Here is a 25,285-nt window from a genome sequence, read left to right as displayed (position 1 = left end):
TACTTTTACCCTCAGGAGAGATGGGTGCTGTGTGAACGCAAATACACACACGTGCACACACACTGACCCTGTCAGACGCGCAGTTACATTCTGCACAGAAAGTCTGTTCTAAACATAGATAGAGATCTGATCTGCGGTCTGATATGTGTGGTTTATTACTTAAAAATATTCTGATAACACATTGCAACCAAAAGAAGAGATGGATTCAGTCACATTCCAAAGTCAAATCAATCTAGTTTTGAAATGAGAGGACATTAAACCAGAGACCGTAACATGCTGTTAGACACGTCTAGTGTTTCTTCAGTAGCAGCAGGGCACAACTCATCTATACAGTAAATGCCATTTTAATAGTATCATTATTATTATGCACTTTTCAATGGTTGTTGAGCATAACAGAAACTCAGACAATGGCGAATGTGCAGACTTGTCATTCCACAGAAAGAATGGCACCACAGTAGGATATGACTGTATACAGAGACGTAGTCTGCAGTCAAATGGTACCCTATTCCATTTCCATTCATTTAGCAGACGCTCTTATCCAGAGTAACTTACAGGAGCAATTAGGGTTAAGTGCCTTGCTCAAGGGGACATCGACAGATTTTTCACCTAGTCGCCTCGGCGGTTCAGACCAGCGACCTTTGATTACTGGCCCATTCCCTTTATAGTGCTCTACAAGTGCACTTTAAAGGGAAAAGGTTACCATTTGGGATGCATGCCAAGACACCGGAACCCTTTACGGGGGGATACTAGAAGTGTTATTACTCATCCAGGGAGGTTGCAAGGACAGACGGGTCACAGTGGCCTGAGTTACAGGGACAGACACTCTGACGGATGTGCTCTATTCAATGAGTCACAGACAGAGGGTGGACTGGACACTGACTCATTGTGGAACATGCAATCCTCCTCCCATCTCCTCAAGGCTCCTGGGGCAAAATGTTTCCAGTGTTGCAGATAGAACTGCCCTGACTCTCTATTACACATTTGACACAATACATTTTGATCAGCAATTTGGTGCTGATAGATCTCTGGTTAGATTTCCGCCTTAATCTGTTTCCACACAAAGTTAGGTCCAAAAACGTCTGTTGATGAAGTGAGTATTATTTGTGCTGTTCTACTCTTAATATGTGCTTTATCAAGACAACAGTAAAACTATTGGTGTGTTCAGGATCAGTTACAATGCAATTGTGCAACAATTTGAAACGGGTGATTATCAGTTCAGAATGTTGCATAATACAATTATTGCATGAAACATCGCAGTCTTGAACATACCCTAATTGTCATTGTACAGTATTCTATTGGAATGTTTAAATCTCCTCAGCAATGCTACAAACCCAATATGCCTTTGGAGTAGTTACCTTATGAGAGTAGGTAGAGGCTATCCTGAACCACTGATACAGGGTCAGATATGTTAACTTCCCCCTAATGGTTATAGTTAGGAGCAGGTCAAGGCAATCTGATCCTAGATCTGTGAATAAGGACAACTTCTAACTCGTGGTCTCATCACAGGGAGAGGAGAGTGTTGTAAGTAAACTACAGAGACAAGTACAGGTTCCCCCACACACCCATAATGTATGTGCATAGTGGAAACCAGGAGTCAGATCAGATCATACAATGGCACGTGCTTGTTCATTATGTTACATATATGTCATAATGTACAGCGGTATTAGTAGTAGATGTTGTTGTAGTAGTAGTAGCAGTGCTTGGTCTTGGCTGGATGCTTTGGAGGGCAGGGTATGGCCATGTGTGTGTAAGGCATGACTGGTTGTCCACTTAACCAGGTAGAGGGCCATGAACCCCAGTGCAGGATCAGGGTGGCTCAGTGGTTAGGGTTCAAAGTTCAGGAAGTGGGGTGATGTCATCAGCTCTTTATTGCGGGGATAGAGCAAGGCCATGGAGCACTCTCAACCACTGTCCTTTTCTTTCTTTTGTTCATTTTATTTCCCTCTTTCTTAACTTCCACTTTTTCTCCCCTCTGACACCTTTCTCTGTTTCCCTCTGTCCTTCCAACTGCCTCTCTCCTTCTCTTTCTCCCTCCCTCCATCTCATGTGTTGTGCTTGCACATGCTGGACCTCAGCATCAGTGTACACTCCTGGGGGACCTCCGGGTTGTCAATCATGCGTTGCCATAGCCGCTGTTCCTCTCCGTATGAGTCCATCCAGTCCACCTGGTTCCCATAGCTCTGTTCTGGAGGGAGACAACAGATCATCACTATCTGTTGTATACACTCCATATCCCTACAGTGTTATGCTGACAGAATATGCTACAAATCACCCTAAATCTCTGAGAGGAGAAAGAGAAAATAATTGAAAAGACAGACAGACCTGTCCCTCCGTTGAGTCGGACTCCCCCCAGGAAGACGTTGCTGGCCAGAGCCTCCTTGTCCCAGACTGTGAGCTCCAGACACACGTTGTTCAGGTCTCCAGCCTGCAGGCCACAGTAGGTAAAGGTGTGGTTCCACTGGGGGTTGACCGTGCGACGCAACACCGCCGTCTTGTGCTTGGTGGACTTACTGTTGTCAGGGAGCAGGTACCTGAACAGATCGGGAGGAAACAAGAAATACAAAACTGTCAGAGGAATATTTAACCTTTATTTAACTAGGCAAGTCAGTTAAGAAAAAAATCTTATTTACAATGACGACCTACCCGGCCAAACCTGGACGACGCTGGGCCAATTGTGCGTCGCCCTATGGGACTCCCAATCACAGCTGGTTGTGATACAGCCTGGAATCTAACCAGGGTCTGTAGTGACACCTCTAGCACTGAGATGCAGTGCCTTAGACTGCTGCGCCACTCGAGACCCGTTGAATAGGAAGAAGGTAGATAGTAGGTCCTAGAAATGTAGGCTGATTGAAATAAATGGGTCTCTACATGAAACTAAATGGGTGCACCCGTCTCACCCTTTCACAAAGGGGTCCGAGGTGCCTCCAGACTTGACAGCGGTCAGGTTCTTGGCCTCCTTGACCAGCAGCTCCACCATTCCTCCTTTGGGCAGCTTGATGCTGGTCTTCTTTCCTTTTAGAAAGCCTTTCTTCACTGAGAGGAGGAGAGGACGAAAGGGTTCCGTTTATCAACATCTTTAGTCAATTAGTTGAATCAGGTGCGTTAGTGCTGGGCTGGGGGCAGATAAAAAAAGAGGGGGTAATTGTGGAGTACCTTGGACCTGGTCCAGGGGTAGCATGAGGTTCTTCTCTGCAGGGATGTACTTAAGAACGACGGTTAGCTCCCCTTTATACTGGAGCGTGGAGTCCATTCTACTGTCCAGCTGCACATAGAACAAACATACTATACTTACAGCATTTACCACTTACATACAGTATAAATCCACACATGTACGCTATTGTCCATCTAAACACAGGATACCTTGGGTTGCAGAGAGTACCACTCCTCCATGTTAGTGTCAAACTCCCAGGAGTCAAAGGTCAGCTCCACCTCCCCAAGGAAGCTGTTGTGACCGAAGCGGTCGTGGTGCCACACAGACAGCTGCAATGTCCGTGTCTCCAACTGGGAGTGGCTGATCACATACTACACAGCACAGCACAGGTGAGAGAGACGGATGGAGAGTAGGACTGAGTACCAAAACTACTTTCCTGCCGATGCTCATACAGGAATAAAACACACACACCAGGGCCTTGATGAAGGCTGAAACACTAGCTATGGTGGTGCAGGTTAATGAAAGCTTAATTTCTTTAAATATGAACACCTGCTGCCTGACACTAGTATTGACACACACTCTTTCTTCAGGCAAAGATACACATTCTCATGACCACAAAAACAAACTCATTACATTTTACTGTCTCCCAAGCTATACACATTTTCATACGTGCACACAAACACTCCCTTACCCTAAGGTTCTCATTGAACACAGGGTTGATTGTGTTGGTCTTGATGCTGGTCTTCCTCTTGCTCTGGCGAGACTTGTCTGGGAGAAGGTAAGCCTTCACATAGCTGCCAATGGAAGATAGTCATTAAGCCACACTCCAGAGGAGGACATGTATGCAGGGATCCATATGATCACCCCAGGGCTTCACTAAGGTTACTCTATCATACTATGACTGTCACAGTCATTGTGGGTCATGATGAGTTCACACTTCAGTCATGGATTGGTTCTAGTTGAGCTGATGGTCAGTGACTGTGCTGTTAGAGGTGTGTGTTCTTTTTAAGTGTGAACATGTGATAATTTAGTGTGTGTGTGTTTGTGTAAGCATACAATCTTAGAAAAAAAGGATTCCAAAAGGGTTCTGTGGCTGTCCCTATAGGAGAACCCTTTTTGGTACCATGTAAGACCCTTTTTGGCTCCAGGTAGAACTCTATTTGGTTCTATGTGGAACCATCTGTGGAAAGGGATCTACATGGAACCCAAAATGGTTCTACTAGGAACCAAAAGGGTTCTACCTGGAACCAAAATTGGTTCTTTAAAAGGTTCTCCTGTAGGGACAGCCGAAGAACCCTTTTTGGTTCTAGATAGCACCTTTTCTTCTTAGAGTGTAGGTTCTTCAGTGTGTGTGTGCCCTTACGCGTCTGTGCGTTGCTTCCTCTCATCCCCAGTGGCCAGGTTGCGACACTCCTTCACCAGGACGTTAAGAGCGCCTGTCTTATAGCTGTAGCTGATGTTCAACAGCAGCTCCCCACTCACGTTGGCGTTGCCATAGTCACCGGTCTCACTGTACATACTCATCATACTGTTCAGACTGCTCTGTGAGGAGAAGAGAGGGGGAGAGGGGGCAAGAGAAGGGGAGAAAGGGTAGATAGAATAGAGAGGATAGAGAGAGAAAATAGAGGAGATGGGTAGTGAGAGAGCAAGTGAGGGGTACGAGATAGCAAAATGAGTAAAATAGTGTAATAGAGGAGGGGGGAGATGGGAGAGGAAAATAACATAATGGAGAAAAGAGAAGTAGAGGATTGGAGTAGAGAATCAGAACAGATGAGGGCGAGAGAAGAGGACAGTCAGAGCAGGGGGACATTTTAAAAAGAAGTAGAGGGAAAAGGAGGAGAGAGTAAGACAGATGTAGGCGTGGATAGCTTTTAGTCTTTCTGAAGGTAAAAATGCAGAATGGACAGATTGCGTCATTTGATGTGAGATGTATCTGGCAGGTGAATGTAATATCCTAATGATGATCTAATTTATGTCATAGAATGAGCCCGTATGAGTGGCAGCGATTGGCGCAGAGCGGCACAGCTTGGTGAAAATATATTAACAATAAGTGGGGCGCACACATGCAAGCATGCACACACAAAGAAGGCAAGGACTCACAGTCTCTGCGTCCGAGTCGCCAGGGAGACTGAGGTAGCCCCATTTTCTCTCTGAGCCAGGAGTAGAAGACTAGCAGCCAGAGGAAGAATAGACCCAGAGCCAGCAGTGAGAGGAGGAGACGGAGAAAGGAGGGAGAGAGGAGGGAAGAGAGGTGATACATGTGAAAGTGTAAATAAGACAGAGACAAGAGGAAAGACCCTAAGTACAAGAGCAGAAACCCCAGACAACCCATCACCAGATGCTGTGACACAAAACAGAATCTAGCAGGGTTGCCATGGTGTTTATCAGATGAAGTAGGAACGGATTTGATCTCCTCCGGGGAAAACATGAATAAACAGGGACGGACAAAGCAGGCTGACAGCACCAGTAAATATCAAAGGCAACTACACACAGGTGCTTGGACCAAAGGAACAGGTCCAGGTAGAGCAGTGGATACAATGAGAAGCAGCCTTTTGGGCCTCAGTTATGATTTCTTTATTTAACTAGGCAAGTCAGTTAAGAACATATTCTTATTCACAATGACAGCCTACCCCGGACAATACTGGGCCAATTGTGCACCGCCCTATGGGACTCACAATCACGGCCAGAAGTGATGCAGCCTGGATTTCAACCAGGGACTACAGTGACACCGCTTGCACTGAGATGCAGTGCCTTAGACTGCAGCACCATTCGGGGGTACATGAACATTATCGGAATAATTGTTGCTGTAGATATCTATTTTTTTTGTGTGTGTGTGTTTCCCTCATCCACCCTTATCCATCCCTAGTACAGCCATCAAACATTCTGTTCTATTCATACATTGTTTTTGAGCAGGGAGACTCACAGAAGCCAGTCACCATTCATCTGAATAATCTCCTTAATCATGGCCCTCCACCTCTGCTGTTATTGAGAGCAGATCCCACAGCCAGAATTAATGCTGTTAGTCATGTCTGGGGTGAAATCATAAATGTCAGACAGGCAGGGGATGCGTGTCTCTTGTTAACATAGCAATGTCTCAGAATAACACTGAGGGGGTTTCAGTGGCGTAAATACGTAGATAAGCCAGCAATGACAGTACACAGCTAATTGGTCAGTGTAACCTAGTGTTGATTTTTCAGTGTAACATTTCTAGTGTTGATTCAGGTGTTAAATGAACTCTGTAATTGTTACATTAACACTTATATGTGTAAAAGAACCCCAGTGTTGGTGTTAATAAACAGTGTTAAACCAAATCTGGTTTACCTCAAATATCATCCAGTTTCATGAAAAACATTTTGATTGTTCATGACCTTCAACACTGAAAAGTGTGGACCTGTATAGACACTGGACCAGTGTTAAAAGTAACACTCTCTGTGTTGATGTAACACTGAAGAATTTGCTGTGTATGTCCTTATACTTTAAGTGATGTATATTAAGCCTGTATTTTTTTTAAATCAACCAATCGTGTCCTTTATGTGGCAAAATGTGTTATGAGAAAATAAATGTAAATGTTGTGAAGCCAGGTTCTACGAGTGCATAGCATACATACACTACCGGTCCAAAGTTTTAGAACATCTACTCATTCAAGGGTTTTTATTTTTACTATTTTATACATTGTAGATTAATAATGAAGACATCAAAACTATGAAATAACACATATGGAATGATGTAGTAACCAAACAAGTGTTAAACAAATCAAAATATATTTTCTATTTGAGATGCTTCAAATAGCCACCCTTTGCCTTGATGAGAGCTTTGCACACTCTTGGCATTCTCTCAACCAGCTTCACCTGGAATGTTTTTCCAACAGTCTTGAAGGAGCACTTGTCGGCTCTATTTCCTTCACTCTGCGGTCCGACTCATCCCAAATCATCTCAATTTGGTTGAGGTCGGGGGATTGTGGAGGCCAGGTCATCTGATGCAGCACTCCATCACTCTCCTTCTTGGTCAAATAGCCCTTACACAGCCTGGAGGTGTGTTGGGTCATTGTCCTGATGAAAAACAAATAATAGTCCCACAAAGCCCAAACCAGATGGGATGGCGTATTGCTGCGGTAGCCATGCTGGTTGTCACCTTTATTTAACTAGGCAAGTCAGTTAAGAACAAATTCTTATTTACAATGACAGCCTACTGGGGAACAGTGGGTTAACTGCATTGTTCAGGGGCAGAACGACAGACTTTTACCTTGTCAACTCAGGTATTCAATCCAGCAACCTTTTGGTGATTGTCCCAACGCTCTAATCAATGGTCTACCTTGAATTCTAAATAAATCACAGACAGTGTCACCAGCAAAGCACTCCCACACCATAACACCTCCTCCTCCATGCTTTACGGTGGGAAATACACATGCGGAGATCAACCGTTCACCCACACCGCGTCTCACAAAGACACAGAGGTTGGAACCAAAAATCTCACATTTGAACTCCAGATCAAAGGACAAATTTCCACCAGTCTAATGTCCATTACTTGTGTTTCTTGGCCCAAGCAAGTCTCTTCTTATTATTGGTGTCATTTAGTAGTGGTTTCTTTGCAGCAAGTCGACCATGAAGACCTGATTCACACAGTCTCCTCTGAACAGTTGATGTTGAGATGTGTCTGTTACTTGAACTCTGTGAAGCATTTACTTGGGCTGCAATTTCTGAGGCTGGTAACTCTAATGAACTTATCCTCTGCAGCAGAGGTAACTCGGGGTCTTCAATACCTGTGGCGGTCCTCATGAGAGACAGTTTCATCGTAGCGCTTGATTGTTATTGCGACTGCACTTGAAGAAACTCTCAAAGTTCTTGAAATTTTCCGTATTGACTGAACTTCATGTCTTAAAGTAATAATGGACTGTCGTTTCTCTTTGCTTATTTGAGCTGTTCTTGCCATAATATGGACTTGGTCTTTTACAAAATGTGGCTATCTTCTGTATACCCCCCTACCTTGTCACAACACAACTGATTGGTTCAAATGCATTAAGAAGGAAAGAAATTCCACAAATTAACTTTTAAGAAGGCACACCTGTTAATTGAAATACATTCCAGGTGACTACCTCATGAAGCTGGTTGAGAGAATGCCAAGAGTGTGCAAAGCTGTCATCAAGGCAAGGGGTGGCTATTTGAGGAATGAATCTCAAATATAAAATATATATTGATTTGGTTAACACATGATTCCATATGTGTTATTTCATAGTTTTGATGTATTCACTATTATTGTACAATGTAGAAAATAGTCAAAATAAAGAAAGACCCTTGAATGAGTAGGTGTTCTAAAACTTTTGACCGGTAGTGTCCATATGCTATACATACTGCAGTACAGTAACAAAAAACCTGTGAGTTTAGGCTAATGGGCCTGGCTCCAACAAGTGCTGTGTCTATATGTGAGCTCTGCTGTGAGCTGTGTTTGTGACACTGCTCTGCTGTTCCTCAGCCCTGGGGCCACTGGCCCTTTGACACTGTTCACACTCATCCCTCTTCATGGGCCCTTCTGTGTGTGTGTGTGTGTGTATATCACTCTGTCTGTCTGTGTGCCAGAGAAGGACAGAGTAATTGTTTTGAGTGTTGTGTGTTAGTGATACCGCAGGGTATTACCGTGGACATAGCGTTGCTCACGCGTCGGCTGGTGGCCTTGCTGTGTGCCGACATCAGAGCATCGATGTCCTCGTCTTTCTCAGCATTATTAAACTCCTGTGGAACACATAAACCATCAGAGGAGACATCAGCCCATTAAATCTCCATGTACATTCTCAGTAAGGAGGCCACACAGTGTCAACATATCGTATCAGTCTGTTTCCAGTGGCAACTTTAAATTCAATCAGACAGGTCAGGACAGAGTGTGTTAATTAGATGACCCACTCATCGCACATGCTGTCTTTGAGCTCTTTGCAAGTGTGTGTGTGTGCGCGTGCGTGTGTGCGCGTGCATGTGTGTGAGTGTGTGTCCGTGCACGTGTGTGAGTGTGTGTCCGTGCACGTGTATGAGTGTGTGTACTCACATGTGTAGACAGATCAGACTGTTTATTTAAATGCACACTTATAGTAAATACGGAGGAGTAGTGACCCTAAGCCAGTGGTTAAAATATTTTCCTGCTCCACAGCCTTCAGCCCTGCTACTGAGCAGGTTTTGATGTGAGCCTACACTCTCTAATTAACACCTAACTGGGCTCCTTATTGAAGCTCATATCTCATTCATACAGTTGTGTTAATCAGACAGACCACTGCTCATAGCCTTGATATGGATAGGATGTATAGATTAGAGCAGGGTTTTCCAAACTTGGTCCTGGGGCCAGTGGTTAAAATATTTTCCTGCTCCACAGCCTTCAGCCCTGCTACTGAGCAGGTTTTGATGTGAGCCTACACTCTCTAATTAACTCCTAACTGGGCTCCTTATTGAAGCTCATATCTCATTCATACAGTTGTGTTAATCAGACAGACCACTGCTCATAGCCTTGATATGGATAGGATGTATAGATTAGAGCAGGGTTTTCCAAACTTGGTCCTGGGGCCCCCCCCCTAGGTGCACGTTTTGGTTTTTGCACTAGCAAAATAACCAACTCATCGTCAAGATTTGATTATTTTTGCGCTAGGGCAAAACCCAAAATGTGCACCCAGGGGGGGCCCCAAGACCGAGTTTGGGAAACCCTGGATTAGAGGACGTCCACTGTACTGTGCTGTGCACTTTCTGTATGAAGCAAATTTTCCAGTGTTAAATCAACACTGTGAGTGTTAAATTTAACACTGGTCCAGTGTTTATACGGGTCCACACCTTTGAGTGTAAAATTACCACCCTGCTTAGTGCTGACGCTGTTACACTTTGTCAGTGTTAGGGAATTAACACTTTCAGTGTTATGCGATAGCACCTCATATAGTATTTTAACACTAGGAAGTGTGTACAGTTTGCACCAATGGTGTTATTGCATAACACTGAATGTGTTAATTCCCTAACACTGACAAATTATAATAGCGTCAGCACTAAGCACAGTGTTAATTTAACACTCAAACGTGTGGACTCGTATAGACACTGGCCCAGTGTTACATTTAACACTATCAGAGTCAAAAATAAAAAAATCCCAGTTTAGAGCGTTCGTGATTAACTATTACTTTTTTTGCCTACGTTTACTGAAACCAGTCATATTCAGTGGGTGTTGCGCTTTCCTAAATTCATCAGTTATTCTGCACTCTGGCACACAGACGAGAGTAGACAGCCAGAGTGAATTTGCGAACGCAAGAGATATGCTAACTGGACAAAAGTCGGTCAAGTTCTTGCTAGCTAACCAAAACCAACTTTATAAGAGATTTTATTAAAATAGGTTATATTTGACTCAACATTCTGTAACGTACACTAAGACATTGTTGGCGGAACAGACTGATGCAGTTCAGTGCATGATTAACATAATTCACCAATACATTTCTTGGTAGTTCAAAAAATATTGCTTCTAGGTGGTAAATAACAGCTGGCCTGGTACATTGTTTTCTGTCTCCATTCGGGATGCATTGTTTCAGTTTCAATGACTGAATATTTTGGACAAAAACGGAGGAATGTAACTAAGGCTGGGAATGTCAACACAATCAAACTAGCAAGGGCAATGATCACAAGCAAGCTAGCTAGCTGCTAGGAGGATGTCATGTCATTGGAGGAGTGGGTGAATGACTGACTTTTTCCCCTCATATTGTTTTTCGGTGGCTATATACAGCTTAAGATGCAGGTCTCATTTGGTTAGCTTGAACGACTTTTGTCCAGTTAGCATATCTCTTGCATTCACAAATTCACTCTGGCTATCTACTCTGACGTCTTTGTGCCAGAGTGCAGAATAACAGATGAATTTAGGAACGTGAACACCTGCTGTATATTACCGGTATCAATAAACGGAGGCAAAGAAAGTAATAGTTCATCACGAACGCTTTAGATAACATGTAACAGCCTAACCAGCTCTGCTAGGGCGACTCTAAAATGGTCAGAGTGAGGTGTCTGGAAGCACACTGCATGGCTAAAAGTATGTGACAATTGCTCGTCGAACATCTCATTCCAAAATCATTGGCATTAATATGGAGTTTGTCCCCTCTTTGCTGCTATAACAGCCTCCACTCTTCTGGAAAGGCTTTCCACTAGATGTTAGAACATTGCTGCGGGGACTTGCTGCCATTCAGCCACAAGAGCATTAATGAGGTTGGGCACTGTTGGGCGATTAGAGCTGGCTCGCAGTCGGCGTTCCAATTCATCCCAAAGGTGTTCGATGGGGTTGAGGTCAGGGCTCTGTGCAGGCCAGTCAAGTTCTTCCACACCGATCTCGACAAACCATTTCTGTATGGACCTCACTTTGTGCACGGGGGCATTGTCATGTTGAAACAGGAAAGAGCCGTCCCCAAACTGTTGGCACAAAGTTGGAAGCACAGAATCGTCTAGAATGTCATTGTATGATGGAGCATTAAGATTTCTCTTCACTGGAACTAAGGGGCCTAGCCCGAACCATGAAAAACCAGCCCCAGACCATTATTCCTCCTCCACTAAACTTTACAGTTGGCACGATGCATTCAGGCAGGTAACGTTCTCCTGGCATCTGCCAAACCCAGATTTGTCTGTCAGACTGCCAGATGGTGAAGCGTGATTTATCACTCCAGAGAACGTGTTTCCACTGCTCCAAAGTCCAATGGCGGCGAGCTTTACACCACTCCAGCCGACACTTGGCATTGCGCAAGGTGATCTTAGGCTTGTGTGTGGCTGCTCGGCCTTGGAAACCGATTTCATTAAGCTCCCAACAAACAGTTCTTGTGCTGTCATTGCTTCCAGAAGCAGTTTGGAACTGACTAGGGAGTGTTGCAACCGAGGACAGACAATGTTTACCTACTACGCGCTGCAGCACTCGGCGGTCCCGTTCTCCGAGCTTGTGTGGCTTAGCACTTTGCGGCTGAGCCGTTTTTGCTGCTAGACATTTCCACTTCACACTAACAGCACTTACAGTTCAGCAAGCCAGCTCTAGCAGGGCAGAAATTTGACAAACTGACTTGTTGGAAAGGTTGCATCCTATGACGGTGCCACCTTGAATGTCACAGCTCTTCATTAAGGCCATTCTACTGCCAGTGTTTGTCTATGGAGATGCATGGCTTTGTGCTCAATTTTATACACCTGTCATCAGCGGGTGTGTCTGACATAGCCGAGTCCACTAATTTGAAGTGGTGTCCACATACTTTTGTGCATATAGTGTACCACGGCTGTCAGCCAATCAGCATTCAGGGCTTGAACCACCCAGTTTATAATCCTCATTATACAACGGGTGGGTCTAAACCTGGATGTTGATTGGTTAAAACCGCAGAGAAATAGCATTGTATTTGGTCAAACACATTTTTTTCAACAGTTTTCTAAGAGCTGGCAGCAAGCTGATTGGTCTGCTGTTAGAATCAGTAAAGGCCGCTTTACCACTCTTGGACAGAATTACTTTGGCTCCCCTCCAGGCCTGAGGACACATACCTTCCTCTAGACTCAGATTAAAGATATGACAGATAGGAGTGGCCATAGAGTCAGCTACCATCCTCAGTAACCTTCCTCATTAACCTCTGTGTGTGTGTGTGTGTGTGTGTGTGTGTGTGTGTGTGTGTGTGTGTGTGTGTGTGTGTGTGTGTGTGTGTGTGTGTGTGTGTGTGTGTGTGTGTGTGTGTGTGTGTGTGTGTGTGTGTGTGTGTGTGTGTGTGTGTGTGTTGTGGGGTTAAAGCTACAAACCCATAGGCTTGGCTCTCTCATCCTTTCCAGGCGTTTGGGAGGGAGGGTGGACAATGAGCTTGTCATATCGGATGTAAGCAATGTCCCCACGCGCTCTTGCGGCTTTCAAGGCCGGGAAAAGGAATTTTCTCTTCTGGTGCACAGCTTCAGGATAGTCCTTGTTGAGGAAGATGTGCCCTCAAGATCTTTCAAGAACTGCTACCTGTCCTTGAACCTCAGGAACTTGACGACTATCAGCCTGGGCCTGTCACCTGGGCCGGTGGTAGGTTTTCCAGTCCTGTGGGAGCGCTCCAACTCAATCTTCCTGTGGTCTATCTTCAGTTTCTCCGAGGTCATTTCCCTCATTTTGTCCACAGACTCCGTCCAGGTCTCATGTGGAGATTCTGCAATTCCGTCTACAACCATGTTGTTCCGCCTTGATTGTTCCTTGAGATAGTCTGATTCCTCTGTTATTGTTATCATGGATTCACATACAGAACTAATGTCCGCTCTCTTAAAGATTTACAGATTGTTGTCATCTTGCTGTTCTCCTGTTTCAACTCATCGAGCTGACCCTGGGAGAACTGCAAACTGTTCTTCAGGTCCTGGAACTCTGGTCAGGTCGTCCATTCTTTTATTAGTTGACTCCACCAGTATTTGGACAAAACACTTGAAGCTATTTTCTTGTTGTTGTAACACCTGCTTGTAGAACTCTTTTTGTTTGTTTAAAAAGATCCTTCACCTGTGATAGAGAGACACTACTGTGCTCGCTTGTCAGAAAATGTTTTAAAAAGTGTCATAATCTTCCTGGGGGTGTATATGAACAGATTTGAATAAGATTTAATGTTGCTAAAATGCTGTCAGTTCCACTTTAACACCAACACTGGGGTTATTTTAAACCAATTACACCAAACACTTACAGAGTTAATTTAAAACTCTTGAAGCTAGGGGGCAGAATTTTTATTGTTTGGGAAAATAACGTTCCCATTGTAAAGCTGCCTATTTCTCAGGTGCAGATGCTAGAATATGCATATAATTGACAGAGTAGGATAGAAAACACTCTAAAGTTTCCAAAACTGTCAAAATATTGTCTGTGAGTATAACAGAACTGATTTTTCAGGCGAAAACCTGAGGAAATCCAACCCGGATGTGACTTCTATTTTGAAAAATCACTGTTCCATTGCCTGCCTTTCGTGCATTTAAAGGGATATCAACCAGATAATTTTTCCTGTGGCTTCCTCAGGCTGTGAACAGTCTTTAGACATAGTTTCAAGCTTTTATTTTGAAAAATGAGCGAGATTTATCAAAACGCGTCAGTGTCCCTCCATTAAATCTTGCGTGCGACACTCGTTGCTCGACATTTTCTTTCTCTCCAGTATTGAATAGTTTACAGTACGGTTGAAATATTATCGATTATTGATGTTAAAAACAACCTGAGGATTGATTATTAAAAACGTTTGACATGTTTTTACGACCTTTACGGATACTATATGGATGTTTCGTCAAGCCTTGATGACTTGCCTAAGGCTGTGGAATACTGAACATAACGCGCCAAACAAATGGAGGTATTTTGATATTAAAAAAATCTTTATCGAACAAAAGGAACATTTATTGTGTAACTGGGAGTCTCATGAGTGCAAACATCCGAAGATCATCAAAGGTAAGCGATTAATTTTATTGCTTTTCTGGCTTTCGTGACCAATCTACATGGCTGCTAGGTGTTCTTACTGTTTTGTCTAGTGATCGATAAACTCACAAACGCTTGGATTGCTTCCGCTGTAAAGCATATTTTCAAAATCTGACACGATAGGTGGATTAACAACAAGCTAAGGTGTGTTTTGGTATATTTCACTTGTGATTTCATGAAAATAAATATTTGTAGTTTTTAATTTTTATTTGGCGCTCTGCAATTCAGCGGTTGTTTACAAAAATGATCCCGCTAAATGGATCCATGCGTCAAGGAGTTGTTTATCTCCTGAATTAACACTAGAAATGTTACACTGAAAAATCAACACTAGGTTACACTGGGCAATTGGCTATGTGATTATATTGCCATAGAGATGGACATAAAAGATGGGAGCCTTTAATGTGTTGATGTAATTCTTGGGTTAGGTGAGTGGGTGGAGTGTGGACAAGAAGTAAGTGTGTGTGTGTGTGTGTGTAAGTGTGTAAGTGTGTGTGTGTGTGTGTGTGTGTGTGTGTGTGTGTGTGTGTGTGTGTGTGTGTGTGTGTGTGTGTGTGTGTGTGTGTGTGTGTGTGTGTGTGTGTGTGTGTGTGTGTGTGTGTGTACCGTGTCATTGAGCCCAGGAACAGAGTGGCTCCTCAGACTGAGGGCCTCATCACTGGCAGAACCAGGCACAGACAGGTCCACCTCAGAACGACTACGATCTAGAGAGGGAAAGTGAGAGAGATGAGAGGAGGGAGTGACAAGGTATCACCTTCCCACAGCCACACATAGAAACAGTTCTCCTCAGTACTGTCACAGCCATGCTTAATGACACTAATTGGAGTTGTTATGAAATGCTAATATGTGACAGAGCACCATATGCTGCTACAACAGCCAGCTGTTACTGGGTAAGATGAGAAAGGTGTCTGAGTAGAGAAAGGGGGAAAGAGAGAAAGGGAGGAGAGAGGAAACGTAGAGAGGGAGACAGTGAGAAACAAGAAGAGGAGAGTGTGTGTGAGCGTAAAAGAGCAATGAAGAGAGGAGTATGAGGAGAGAGAGGAAGAGAGGAGTATGAGGAGAGAGAGAGAGAGAGAGAGGGTGAGAGCAACATAAAAGTGCTACAACTCTCCCTGACAATCGAAGGACTAGGCTCCAAAGCTCCCAATCTAATAGAACACCTCCTAACCTTCTGAAACACCTCCATAAAAACTATGATATTAAAGGCTTCATCTTCATCTTCTTCATGCTCCCCTATCAGATTAAATCTCAGGAAAAAAGTAATTGAATTTGTTATCTGGAATTTGTGAAACAGAGAGAATCCTGTCTCTCTCTATAGGTGTTCACATACACACATGGTGGAGGTGTGAGGACTGTGTTGTCATGACGATACCTGAAGACACGGAGGCCCTGGAGACAGCGATGGTGGGGGTGGCGGTGCCAGGCTCCGTCCTGCCATGCCTGGTGACGGTTTCGGCCATCTTGTCAAACACGCTGTCGCTGGAGTGGAAACTAGCCACGCTCTCTGCTCCGTCCGGCTGCACACACATATACAGACACACACACAGAGGTGTGTTAAAAATCACACATTCTATGAGCGTGTTTGTGTTTATTTAACCTATATTTAACTAGGCAAGTCAGTTAAGAACAAATTCTTATTTATAATGACGGTCTACCCTGGCCAAACCTTAACCCGGACGACACTGGGCCAATTGTGCGCCGCCCTATGGGACTCCCAATCATGGCCGGTTGTGATACAGCCTGGAATCGAACCAGGGTCTGTAGTGACGCCTCTAGCACTGAGATGCACCACTCGGGAGCCTATGAGAGCATGAAAATGTGTTATTGTGTGTATTTGTTGGGTTGCTGGGTTGCTGACCCTGACCCTCCTGGTCTTGCTGCTGGGTGTAGGGGACCTGTCCCTCTCCAGGGTTTGGGAGCGCCGGTTGTTGGGTACAGTAGGGAACCCTAAGGTCTCCAGACCCACAGCACTACCCCTGAGGAAAACACAGAATACAAACCATCACATTACACATCATACACATTGGAATAACACATGAGATTCTGATGATTAGGGTTAGGTTTTGATCAGGGTGTGAACATGAAGCAAAGGTTTGGGTTTGGGTTGTGGCTAGGGCTGTGGCGGTCACAACATTTTGTCAGCTGGGGATTGTCAAGCAAATAACTTTTGGTCTCACCGTAAATTACTGTTAATTAACATAAACATATTTAGCATCTCCTGGCTTCCAGACATAGCCTACAAGCCACTGATGCAGACCTTTGGAACATCTATATTTTAAAAAGTCTAATAAATCCATATAATATAGCCTTCACCATAAATCCATTATTTATGTTAGACATGTATAAAGAAACTTGATAAGAAGAAAATGTAGTCTCTTTCAGAAGAACAGAATAGCATACTCTGAGTTGTCAGAATAGCATACTCTGAGTTATCCTGATCTGGCTATGTCAAATGGCTGTGAGCTACACTAGGTCATTTAGCAGACAAGATTTGCTTAGAATTCCATGGCATTATATTATTTTATAGTATGAAGAATACAATTGAACAAACCTGAATAAAATAGAAAGTATGTTTTCTCCAAATAATTTGAGGAATGTGCACATTCTGTGTTGAGCAATTAACAAAGAAATTGGTACTCCTACAGTGGGGCAAAAAAGTATTTAGTCAGCCACCAATTGTGCAAGTTCTCCCACTTAAAAAGATGAGAGAGGCCTGTAATTTTCATCATAGGTACACTTCAACTATGACAGAGAAAAAAAATCCAGAAAATCACATTGTAGGATTTTTAATGAATTTATTTGCAAATTATGGTGGAAAATAAGTATTTGGTCAATAACAAAAGTTTATCTCAATACTTTGTTATATACCCTTTGTTGGCAATGACAGAGGTCAAACGTTTTCTGTAAGTCTTCACAAGGTTTTCACACACTGTTGCTGGTATTTTGGCCCATTCCTCCATGCAGATCTCCTCTAGAGCAGTGATGTTTTGGGGCTGTTGCTGGGCAACACGGACTTTCAACTCCCTCCAGGGGGACATGTCTGGCACTGCAGGATTTGAGTCCCTGGCGGTATAGTGTGTTACTGATGGTAGGCTTTGTTACTTTGGTCCCAGCTCTCTGCAGGTCATTCACTAGGTCCCCCCGTGTGGTTCTGGGATTTTTGCTCACCGTTCTTGTGAGCATTTTGACCCCACAGGGTGAGATCTTGCGTGGAGCTCCAGATCGAGGGAGATTATCAGTGGTCTTGTATGTCTTCCATTTCCTAATAATTGCTCCCACAGTTGATTTATTCAAACCAAGCTGCTTACCTATTGCAGATTCAGTCTTCCCAGCCTGGTGTAGGTCTACAATTTTGTTTCTGGTGTCCTTTGACAGCTCTTTGGTCTTGACCATAGTGGAGTTTGGAGTGTGACTGTTTGAGGTTGTGGACAGGTGTCTTTTATACTGATAACAAGTTCAAACAGGTGCCATTAATACAGGTAACGAGTGGAGGACAGAGGAGCCTCTTAAAGAAGAAGTTACAGGTCTGTGAGAGCCAGAAATCTTGCTTGTTTGTAGGTGACCAAATACTTATTTTCCACCATAATTTGCAAATAAATTCATTAAAAATCATACAATGTGATTTTCTGGATTTCTTTTTCTCATTTTGTCTGTCATAGTTGAAGTGTACCTATGATGAAAAGTACAGGCCTCTCTCATCTTTTTAAGTGGGAGAACTTGCACAATTGGTGGCTGACTAAATACTTTTTTGCCCCACTGTATATGCTTAATTTAAAATTATTAATGTGACTTTATTTGTTCTACAAACGTTGGGCTATATGTTTTGATTTTTAGTACATTGTAAGGCTGCATGATGTGACTCTAATGATGATTTGAAAAAAGTTGCTTGAAAGGCATGAGTTCTGCTTAGTTTTTTTATACAGGCTGTCATTCACAATTTGAGAAGCACTTGATAATGCCTGAAATTTACCAACGGCATCCCCTTTGTGTGGCCGTAATAAACCCCCAAAAAATCCATGCCTTTTGTGGCCAACCTCCCTGAGTGCTGTGTGATCCAAAGCACCTCTCACTCACAGGCTACAAGTGAAGACAGACACATCAGGGACGCAACTGCGCGCGTTAATATCCAATTCCGAGGTGCATATTGAAGAACTGACCACATTTACTTTTCGTCAGTCATCAAGATGAGTAGGCCTAACAAACAGCAAGAGCACTAGCCTATGTCAATCTACTATCCCCCATAGTACAAAAGTTGACCTATTCTGTGCGAGAAATAAATATTCCAAACTGTCTGGGACAGTTGTGGGATGCGATCGATCCCAAATTAATACAACCACTAGCATCAAAAAAACTTTTTTACACAATGAAGCTGACGCAACAGATCAGAACATTTATCTTAAAATGTTGATAAACTATTCGGTTATTTCTTCACATTATAAACGCACCAATGAGCACACGGCAGTAGGCAATAAGCGTGAATGTTCCATTAGCGGGAAAACCCCATTATCAAAAAGTGATCGCAAATACGATTATGCATGTAATGTTTTTATTGTGAATGTGCATTTTTTTATGGTGAAAATTATCTTCCCCAAACTTGAAACTCACACGCTGATTATATATGCCAGTTAGGCTCTACACCCCTTGTAAAGCAGATGAATGTACTTCATTCTTAGAGGTTATTTGGCCACTTTAGTTATGATACAAAACTTGGCTACATGAGGTGTGCGACTATGATTCGTAAAAAGTCGCAAAAAAAGGCATTGTTTCTTATGCTGGGCATCATTTACAAGTGCTAATACATAATTCACAAGTGATAGGCTAATATTGTCACCCATCAGACTATTCTTGATTTAATCTTGCTTTTATATATAGGGGAGACCGGGGATGGTTGTAACCCGGGACAGTTGAAACACTTGCAATTCCTCCAATCAGGAGCGAGGTAAAATCATATGATTCACTGTGAACATGCTCCTTTTAGTCCTGAACCCTCATGTGAAAAAAAAAAAGTCCCCGTGATAAACTCTGCAGATTCTATTTACAGAAATCTGATTTTGAGGTAAGAAAGTAATTATTTTGACAAAATGTGTTTTCGTGATGGCTTTGTAGTTCCATTCACCGAACTTATATCAGGTTTATAACCAGTCTGTGTAGAGATATTTGATGCAAGTTAGCAATGCTAAAGTTTTAACATTTAGCTAAAATGGAAGCTAGCTAATGGCTGCAATGGTCAGGGTTAGTTGTAACAACTTGTGAAAAAAATGTTACAACTAACCCTGACTAAAACTGGATGTTTTGGTAAATGTTTTCTTTTACTTTCAGCATGCCTAGATCACGGAAAAGAAAGACAGAGAGGGGAGTACCTCTCCATACTTTGAAAATAGCATCAAATGATGTAACAGAGCAGGGGAAATCAATCAGATTGGTTGCAAAGTTGTATGGCATATGTCATGTGACGCTGTGCAGATTCTACAGAGAGAAATAGTAGCTACTGGAGAAGGGGTTGAGAGATCTTGTAGGCTTCCGTAGTTGGAACAAAACATTTTGTTCCAACATGCCTAAAAAATGGAAAGAAGCAAGTCAAAACAAACCACACTGAACAACAACACATTTTTGACTGCCTTCATGACATGTGAACACCGGTGTGGAGGTAATACTTACTGACTTTATTGTCCCCATGGGGAAATTTTGTTGCAGTGTCATGTACACATTTAAAGTGGCGTTTAAATACAAAACAAAATTGACAATACAACTTTCATAACAGTTACATACCAATAAAAAAAAAAATTATAATAAAGAAAGAAAGAAATAAAACATTTTCTTTTAAAGACTAACCTGCTGGCCTTACGGAGTCGATAGGAACATTAGCCCGAGCTATTTAGGAGGGATATCACACCTGGCACGAATGATTGTCTAGTTCTGTTTTTCCTGCTGAGGGGTGCCCTATACCTGCGCCCAGAGGAGAGTAGTTCAAAGTCCGGGTAGAGGGGGTGACTTGGGTCTAAAATTATTTTGTGAGCCTTGCAGAGGGCCCTGACCTTAAATATCTCATCCAGGCCTGTCTGTTTGACTCCAAGTACCTTGCTTGCTGTGGTGATTATTATTCTCAGCATATTTCTCTGGCTGACAGTGGAATTGCCAAACCAACAAACAATACAAAAAGTTAAAATACTCTCAATGAAAGATTTGTAAAACAGAGTCAGTATAGTACAGTCTACATTAAAAGATCCCAGCTTTTTGAGAAAGTACAGTCTCTGTTGACTCTTTTTGTAGATCAGGTCTGTACATTTACTCCATTGAAGCTTATTGTCCAAGAGGACACCCAGATATTTGTATTCCTCTACAATCTCTATATTCTGACCTCTGATAGATGCTGCAGAGGTAGGTGTTGTACGCTTCCTGAAGTCTATGCACATCTCTTTGGTCTTAGCTACAATGCTGTTACAGTCACCGCAACAGCCCTAGTTATGGCTAGGGTTACTGCTGTAAGTACAATGTATTAGGGTTAGAGTTAGGGAAGGGGTTAGGGTTAAGATTAGAGCTAGGGTTATTGATATAATTACAATGTAATGTAGTTTACGAAAGTTCAATCAGGATGGCTGGTCTGAATGCTCGTTTAACTTCATCCAGTCAGCATAACATAATTCACTTTGTTTACTACTTTACGGGCATAGTGGGAATGAAGACAAACGTATCATCATCAGCATAGCGTCTTGCTTCTTCTCCTCTTTCCTATTAGCCATGTGCGAAATGCTATTCACCTATTTACCTTATAACCTATAAGCATGACAAAATATTGCTCATTCCTCACGCTTGCTGTCCTCTGGCAATTATCACATTCCTCTCTCTCAACCAATGGGAGAAGGGTGCAATTAGGGGCCTTTTCTGATAAAGACATTCCTTGATATCAAGCTACACCCATTGATGCTCACCATTGGTCTGTGGCCTTTCTTTTGCATTGGGGACAACAGCTGTTGACCACTGTAGCATTGTAGCTAAGCCTAACCCTAACCCTTTTCCTAACCTTAACCTCAGTCTCCTAACCTGCAACGCTAATTCACCTAACCTGCTGCGTTAATTATCCTAACCTGATATGTAAACAATTCATCTGTGTCGAAAAACCATCAGTCTTATAACACCGAAACTGACCATTGACAGGTATCAATGGCCGTTTCCTGATATCAGGGAACACCCACATCAAGAAACACCCCGAATTGCGTTCTGAAATTACACCATATTCACCAATGGGCATAAATCTTTGGATTTATTTATATGTCAACAACCTGCCATCACATTATCTGGCACCGAGGATCTTCCCACGGAGACGAGGCCATTCCCGAAACGATTTAATAAAATGTCATATTGCATTCCATCTTTGCTGTTCATTCAGTTAAGCCTGTACTCAAGTGAATTACCATTCTAGGTTTAGGGTTAGTACTTTCAATTTAACCAGTGGTCATCAATCATCTTCTAGTCACACCCAATCTCTACAGCTTTAGTTATTGCCTAAAACAGATGTGCTGCTTTCACCTATCCTGTGACTTCAAATGAGTGTAAATGAAGGAGATGACGCCAGTAAGCCACTACAGACAATGGAGATGTGCCGGTGTGTGACAATAAAACCTTTTAAAAAATGCTTTTACTTGTATGGGTGTGGTTTGGTGGTTTAGTCTCACCTGTGTGAGTGAGGTGCAGAGCGGGTTGTGGAGCGTGGTGCAGACCGGGCGCTGCGTACGCTGCATGGGTCTGTGTCGAGAACAGGAGGACACACACTACCACCGTCCACCTCGTTTTCTGGCTTCAGGCTGGGACGGCTGCCCCTCTTTTCCATCCGCATCCTGGGATTCAACACACACAGCTGCTCATTTTACACATCAGCCTGTGGTGTCTGTGTGTGATACATCAGTGCGTGTGTGTCTGTGTGTATGCGTGTGTGTCGCAGGGTTGGGTACACTCTTAGAAAAAAGGGTTCCAAAAGGGTTCTTAAGCTGTCCCCATAGGAGAACCCTTTTTGGTTCCAGGTAGAACTCTTTTTGGTTTCAGATAGAACATGGAACCAAAAAGGATTCTTCTAAAGGGTTCTCCTATGGGAACAGCCAAAGAACCCTTTTAGATTCTAGATAGCACCTTTTTTTCTAAGACTGTAATAATTGATTACATTACGTAATCAGATTACACAAATTAAGTAGCTGTAATCAGCCCAGATGCTGATTACATTTTGGATTACTTAATCAAATATCAATATGATAATGTGATAAATATTTGTCTCATTGGAATCCAGAAAACTGTGTGTTGAGTGGCCAGTGGGCCAGCTGTGTCCTGGAAGCCTACTAACCCAACCAGTCAGAATGCAATGGGAAACACATTCTCTGATGTTGGACCATTCTCCACCTGCCTGTGTTGTGGACTAGTCATCGTATTAAATCTGTGCAGTGATCTTCTCCTGTGTCATTGATTAAATTGTAAATTGCCAATCTGTCATTTGCAACCTGAATTAATCCAGCTCAACCTTGTGTGTGTACATACAGTGCGTGTGTGTATGTGTGTTTCTCACCCTTTCCCTTTCCTCTTGGCACCATCCACCAGGTTCCTTACGGCGCTTCTTCCTGATTTGGACGTGTCAGGCCTCTCAGGTGTGTGGATTGTGTGGCCTGGCGCTGGAGACTTCGTGTGGGGGCTTCCAGCGGGGCTGCTCATGATAGACTGTTTGACAACATCACTGCTGAGCACCGCACCCTGGTCAAACCGCTTGGACCGCTCCTCCAGGAACCACTCCCCGGTCACTACCTTCAGCTCTCTGTCAATCAGAGACACCATCAGACAGGGACCCCTGACTTCTGACCCCTGTACAATAAACTAACCTCCCAACTTTAACCCTGGCTTTAACCATCTCTAAAGGTGATGTCAAAACGCCCTGAAAAGGATGTCACAGAGCAAATGAAGACAAATGCATGATTAAAAACAAATAGGAGGCATCTGTCGCTCATAAAAAAATACTCACACACTCACACAAAGACATAACTGTTACTCGTGCTAAACTATGGCCTGATGCCTTTGCCCAGACTCACGAGACTTTGGAGCAGATGGAGCACTTCCACTGCTTTCCTTTAGGGGGCATTACGCGGCAGTCGCTGCAGACACGCTGTAGGCACTCCTCACAGAGCTCCCCACGGTCGAAGATCAGGCCCAGGCCCTTCAGGCAGCGGGCACATTGACGCTCCCCAACCTCCTGGGGGCAGCGTGAACCCTTACGCCTAATCTCCACCAGCTCATTCTTCAGCTTCCTACAACAGGGAGAAACAGAGGACGAACACTTACTAAGTTTGTCATTGTCACTAATGATTATGACCATGATTGTAGTAGTTGTGATGTTGTGGTCGTATTGTGATTGTAGAGGTACGAAAAATGATGATGGTTACGATTTTAAAAATAATCATCAACATCAGTGGCGACCCGTCATTCAGGGCACGTGAGCCCCACCTGTTTAGCTGGAAAAAATACAAAACACAAAAATATATATATATATCATTTTTTTGTTGTTCCCTGTTTTGCATTAATAATACATGTCACATATCATTTACATTAGAAATGCCCATCCAAAAAGGCTCAAGGTCATCGGCCACAGATAAAATGACGTCAAACATGTCATATCTACCGTAGCTTTGATTGGACTGGTCATGTCAACATCATACTTTCAAAATCTTAGCTAGTAAGCTAGCAGTCATCATCATGAATCAAGTCGACAATCTACTGGCAAATCCTTTTCAATCCTTGTCACATGAAGAGAAATTATAGATAAAACGTATCGGTGCTCATCGGCCATTGGACATAAAAATAAACTAACCTCCTTTCACAAGTTTCCTAACCTCCTTTCCTAACCTCCTTTCACAAGTTGGAAATCTCAAATTCAACAACGAGTGGTTTGGAAGGAATCAGTGGCTAACTGCAAGCATTGCAATGCAATCACGAGCCTGTTATTCAGTGGAGAGGGTGTGTGGTCCAAGTCTGGGTTTAAGGGTCTCTTTTCCAAGCTTAAAAGGATAAACATTCACATGCAACACCATGAGACAGAAAAGGTTGAATACATTGGCCATGATGTCAATCCAGCATGACTTCTGCAGCGTTCAAATGAACTGGAAACTCGGAACTGGGAAATCTCAGACTTCAGTGAGTTCAAGACAACTGGGAACTCAGGAAAAAACTACCTCCGACGGGGAAAATAAGTTTTGAACTGTCATCCATCTCGTAATTCCATGTCGGGAACTTGGGCCTCATTCTAGAGCGCCGACCTGAAGAACACTGAGTTCCCAGTTGTTTTGAAAGCACCATAAATCCAGAGAATGTCAGACTTTGATGACAAAGTTTGATGACAAAATGTGCCCACAAGAAGGAACGCCGTGCCACCTTCCTGTTTAAGTGAGCACAGCACAACAAGGTCCAAAAATGTATTGTATGCTGCTGCATAAATTATAGATTTTGCCAGGGAGATATGTATACTGTAGCTAAGATAATACTAAATGTATATTGTGTAGTAAGCTGTTAGTAGCCCATGTGCCTCACCCTAATAATTTCCCTTTCCCCCTCATAACTTAGCATACTGTTTTGACTTGGTGGTGCACATTTTAGAGAAATGTCATCATCAAATATTGTAAGAGCTTTCATTGTCTGCTTATATGCCCTCTTTATTTATAATACGGTTCTGACTTGGTGTACAGGGAGAAT

The 25,285-nt window shown here is 43.1% G+C and overlaps 1 protein-coding gene across 3 annotated transcripts in view; it reads right to left on the bottom strand.

The window, feature by feature from the left end:
* Positions 1-137: 137 nt before the first annotated feature.
* The window catches only part of LOC139538689 (synaptotagmin-like protein 5), a 76,521-nt gene continuing 51,373 nt past the window's right edge, over positions 138-25,285 (bottom strand). Inside the window, exons 3-17 of one of the 3 annotated variants that reach the window (XM_071341045.1) lie at positions 23,632-23,847; positions 23,118-23,360; positions 22,240-22,401; positions 16,431-16,542; positions 15,939-16,083; positions 15,173-15,270; positions 8,782-8,877; positions 5,252-5,320; positions 4,515-4,693; positions 3,843-3,945; positions 3,361-3,522; positions 3,154-3,262; positions 2,898-3,033; positions 2,323-2,531; positions 138-2,185 (exon numbers count right to left, since the gene is read on the bottom strand). In XM_071341045.1, coding sequence (XP_071197146.1) covers positions 2,043-2,185; positions 2,323-2,531; positions 2,898-3,033; positions 3,154-3,262; positions 3,361-3,522; positions 3,843-3,945; positions 4,515-4,693; positions 5,252-5,320; positions 8,782-8,877; positions 15,173-15,270; positions 15,939-16,083; positions 16,431-16,542; positions 22,240-22,401; positions 23,118-23,360; positions 23,632-23,847 — 2,182 coding nt within the window. In that variant the 3' untranslated portion in view covers positions 138-2,042. Of the gene's footprint in view, positions 2,186-2,322; positions 2,532-2,897; positions 3,034-3,153; positions 3,263-3,360; positions 3,523-3,842; positions 3,946-4,514; positions 4,694-5,251; positions 5,321-8,781; positions 8,878-15,172; positions 15,271-15,938; positions 16,084-16,424; positions 16,543-22,239; positions 22,402-23,117; positions 23,361-23,631; positions 23,848-25,285 lie in introns of all 3 variants that reach the window. The other 2 variants (XM_071341043.1, XM_071341044.1) reach the window with 2 other exon arrangements.

Source organism: Salvelinus alpinus, chromosome 14 (assembly GCF_045679555.1).
Source record: "Salvelinus alpinus chromosome 14, SLU_Salpinus.1, whole genome shotgun sequence".
In the NCBI taxonomy this organism is placed as follows: Eukaryota; Metazoa; Chordata; class Actinopteri; order Salmoniformes; family Salmonidae; genus Salvelinus; species Salvelinus alpinus.
This window is presented reverse-complemented; position numbering and strand designations above follow the sequence as displayed.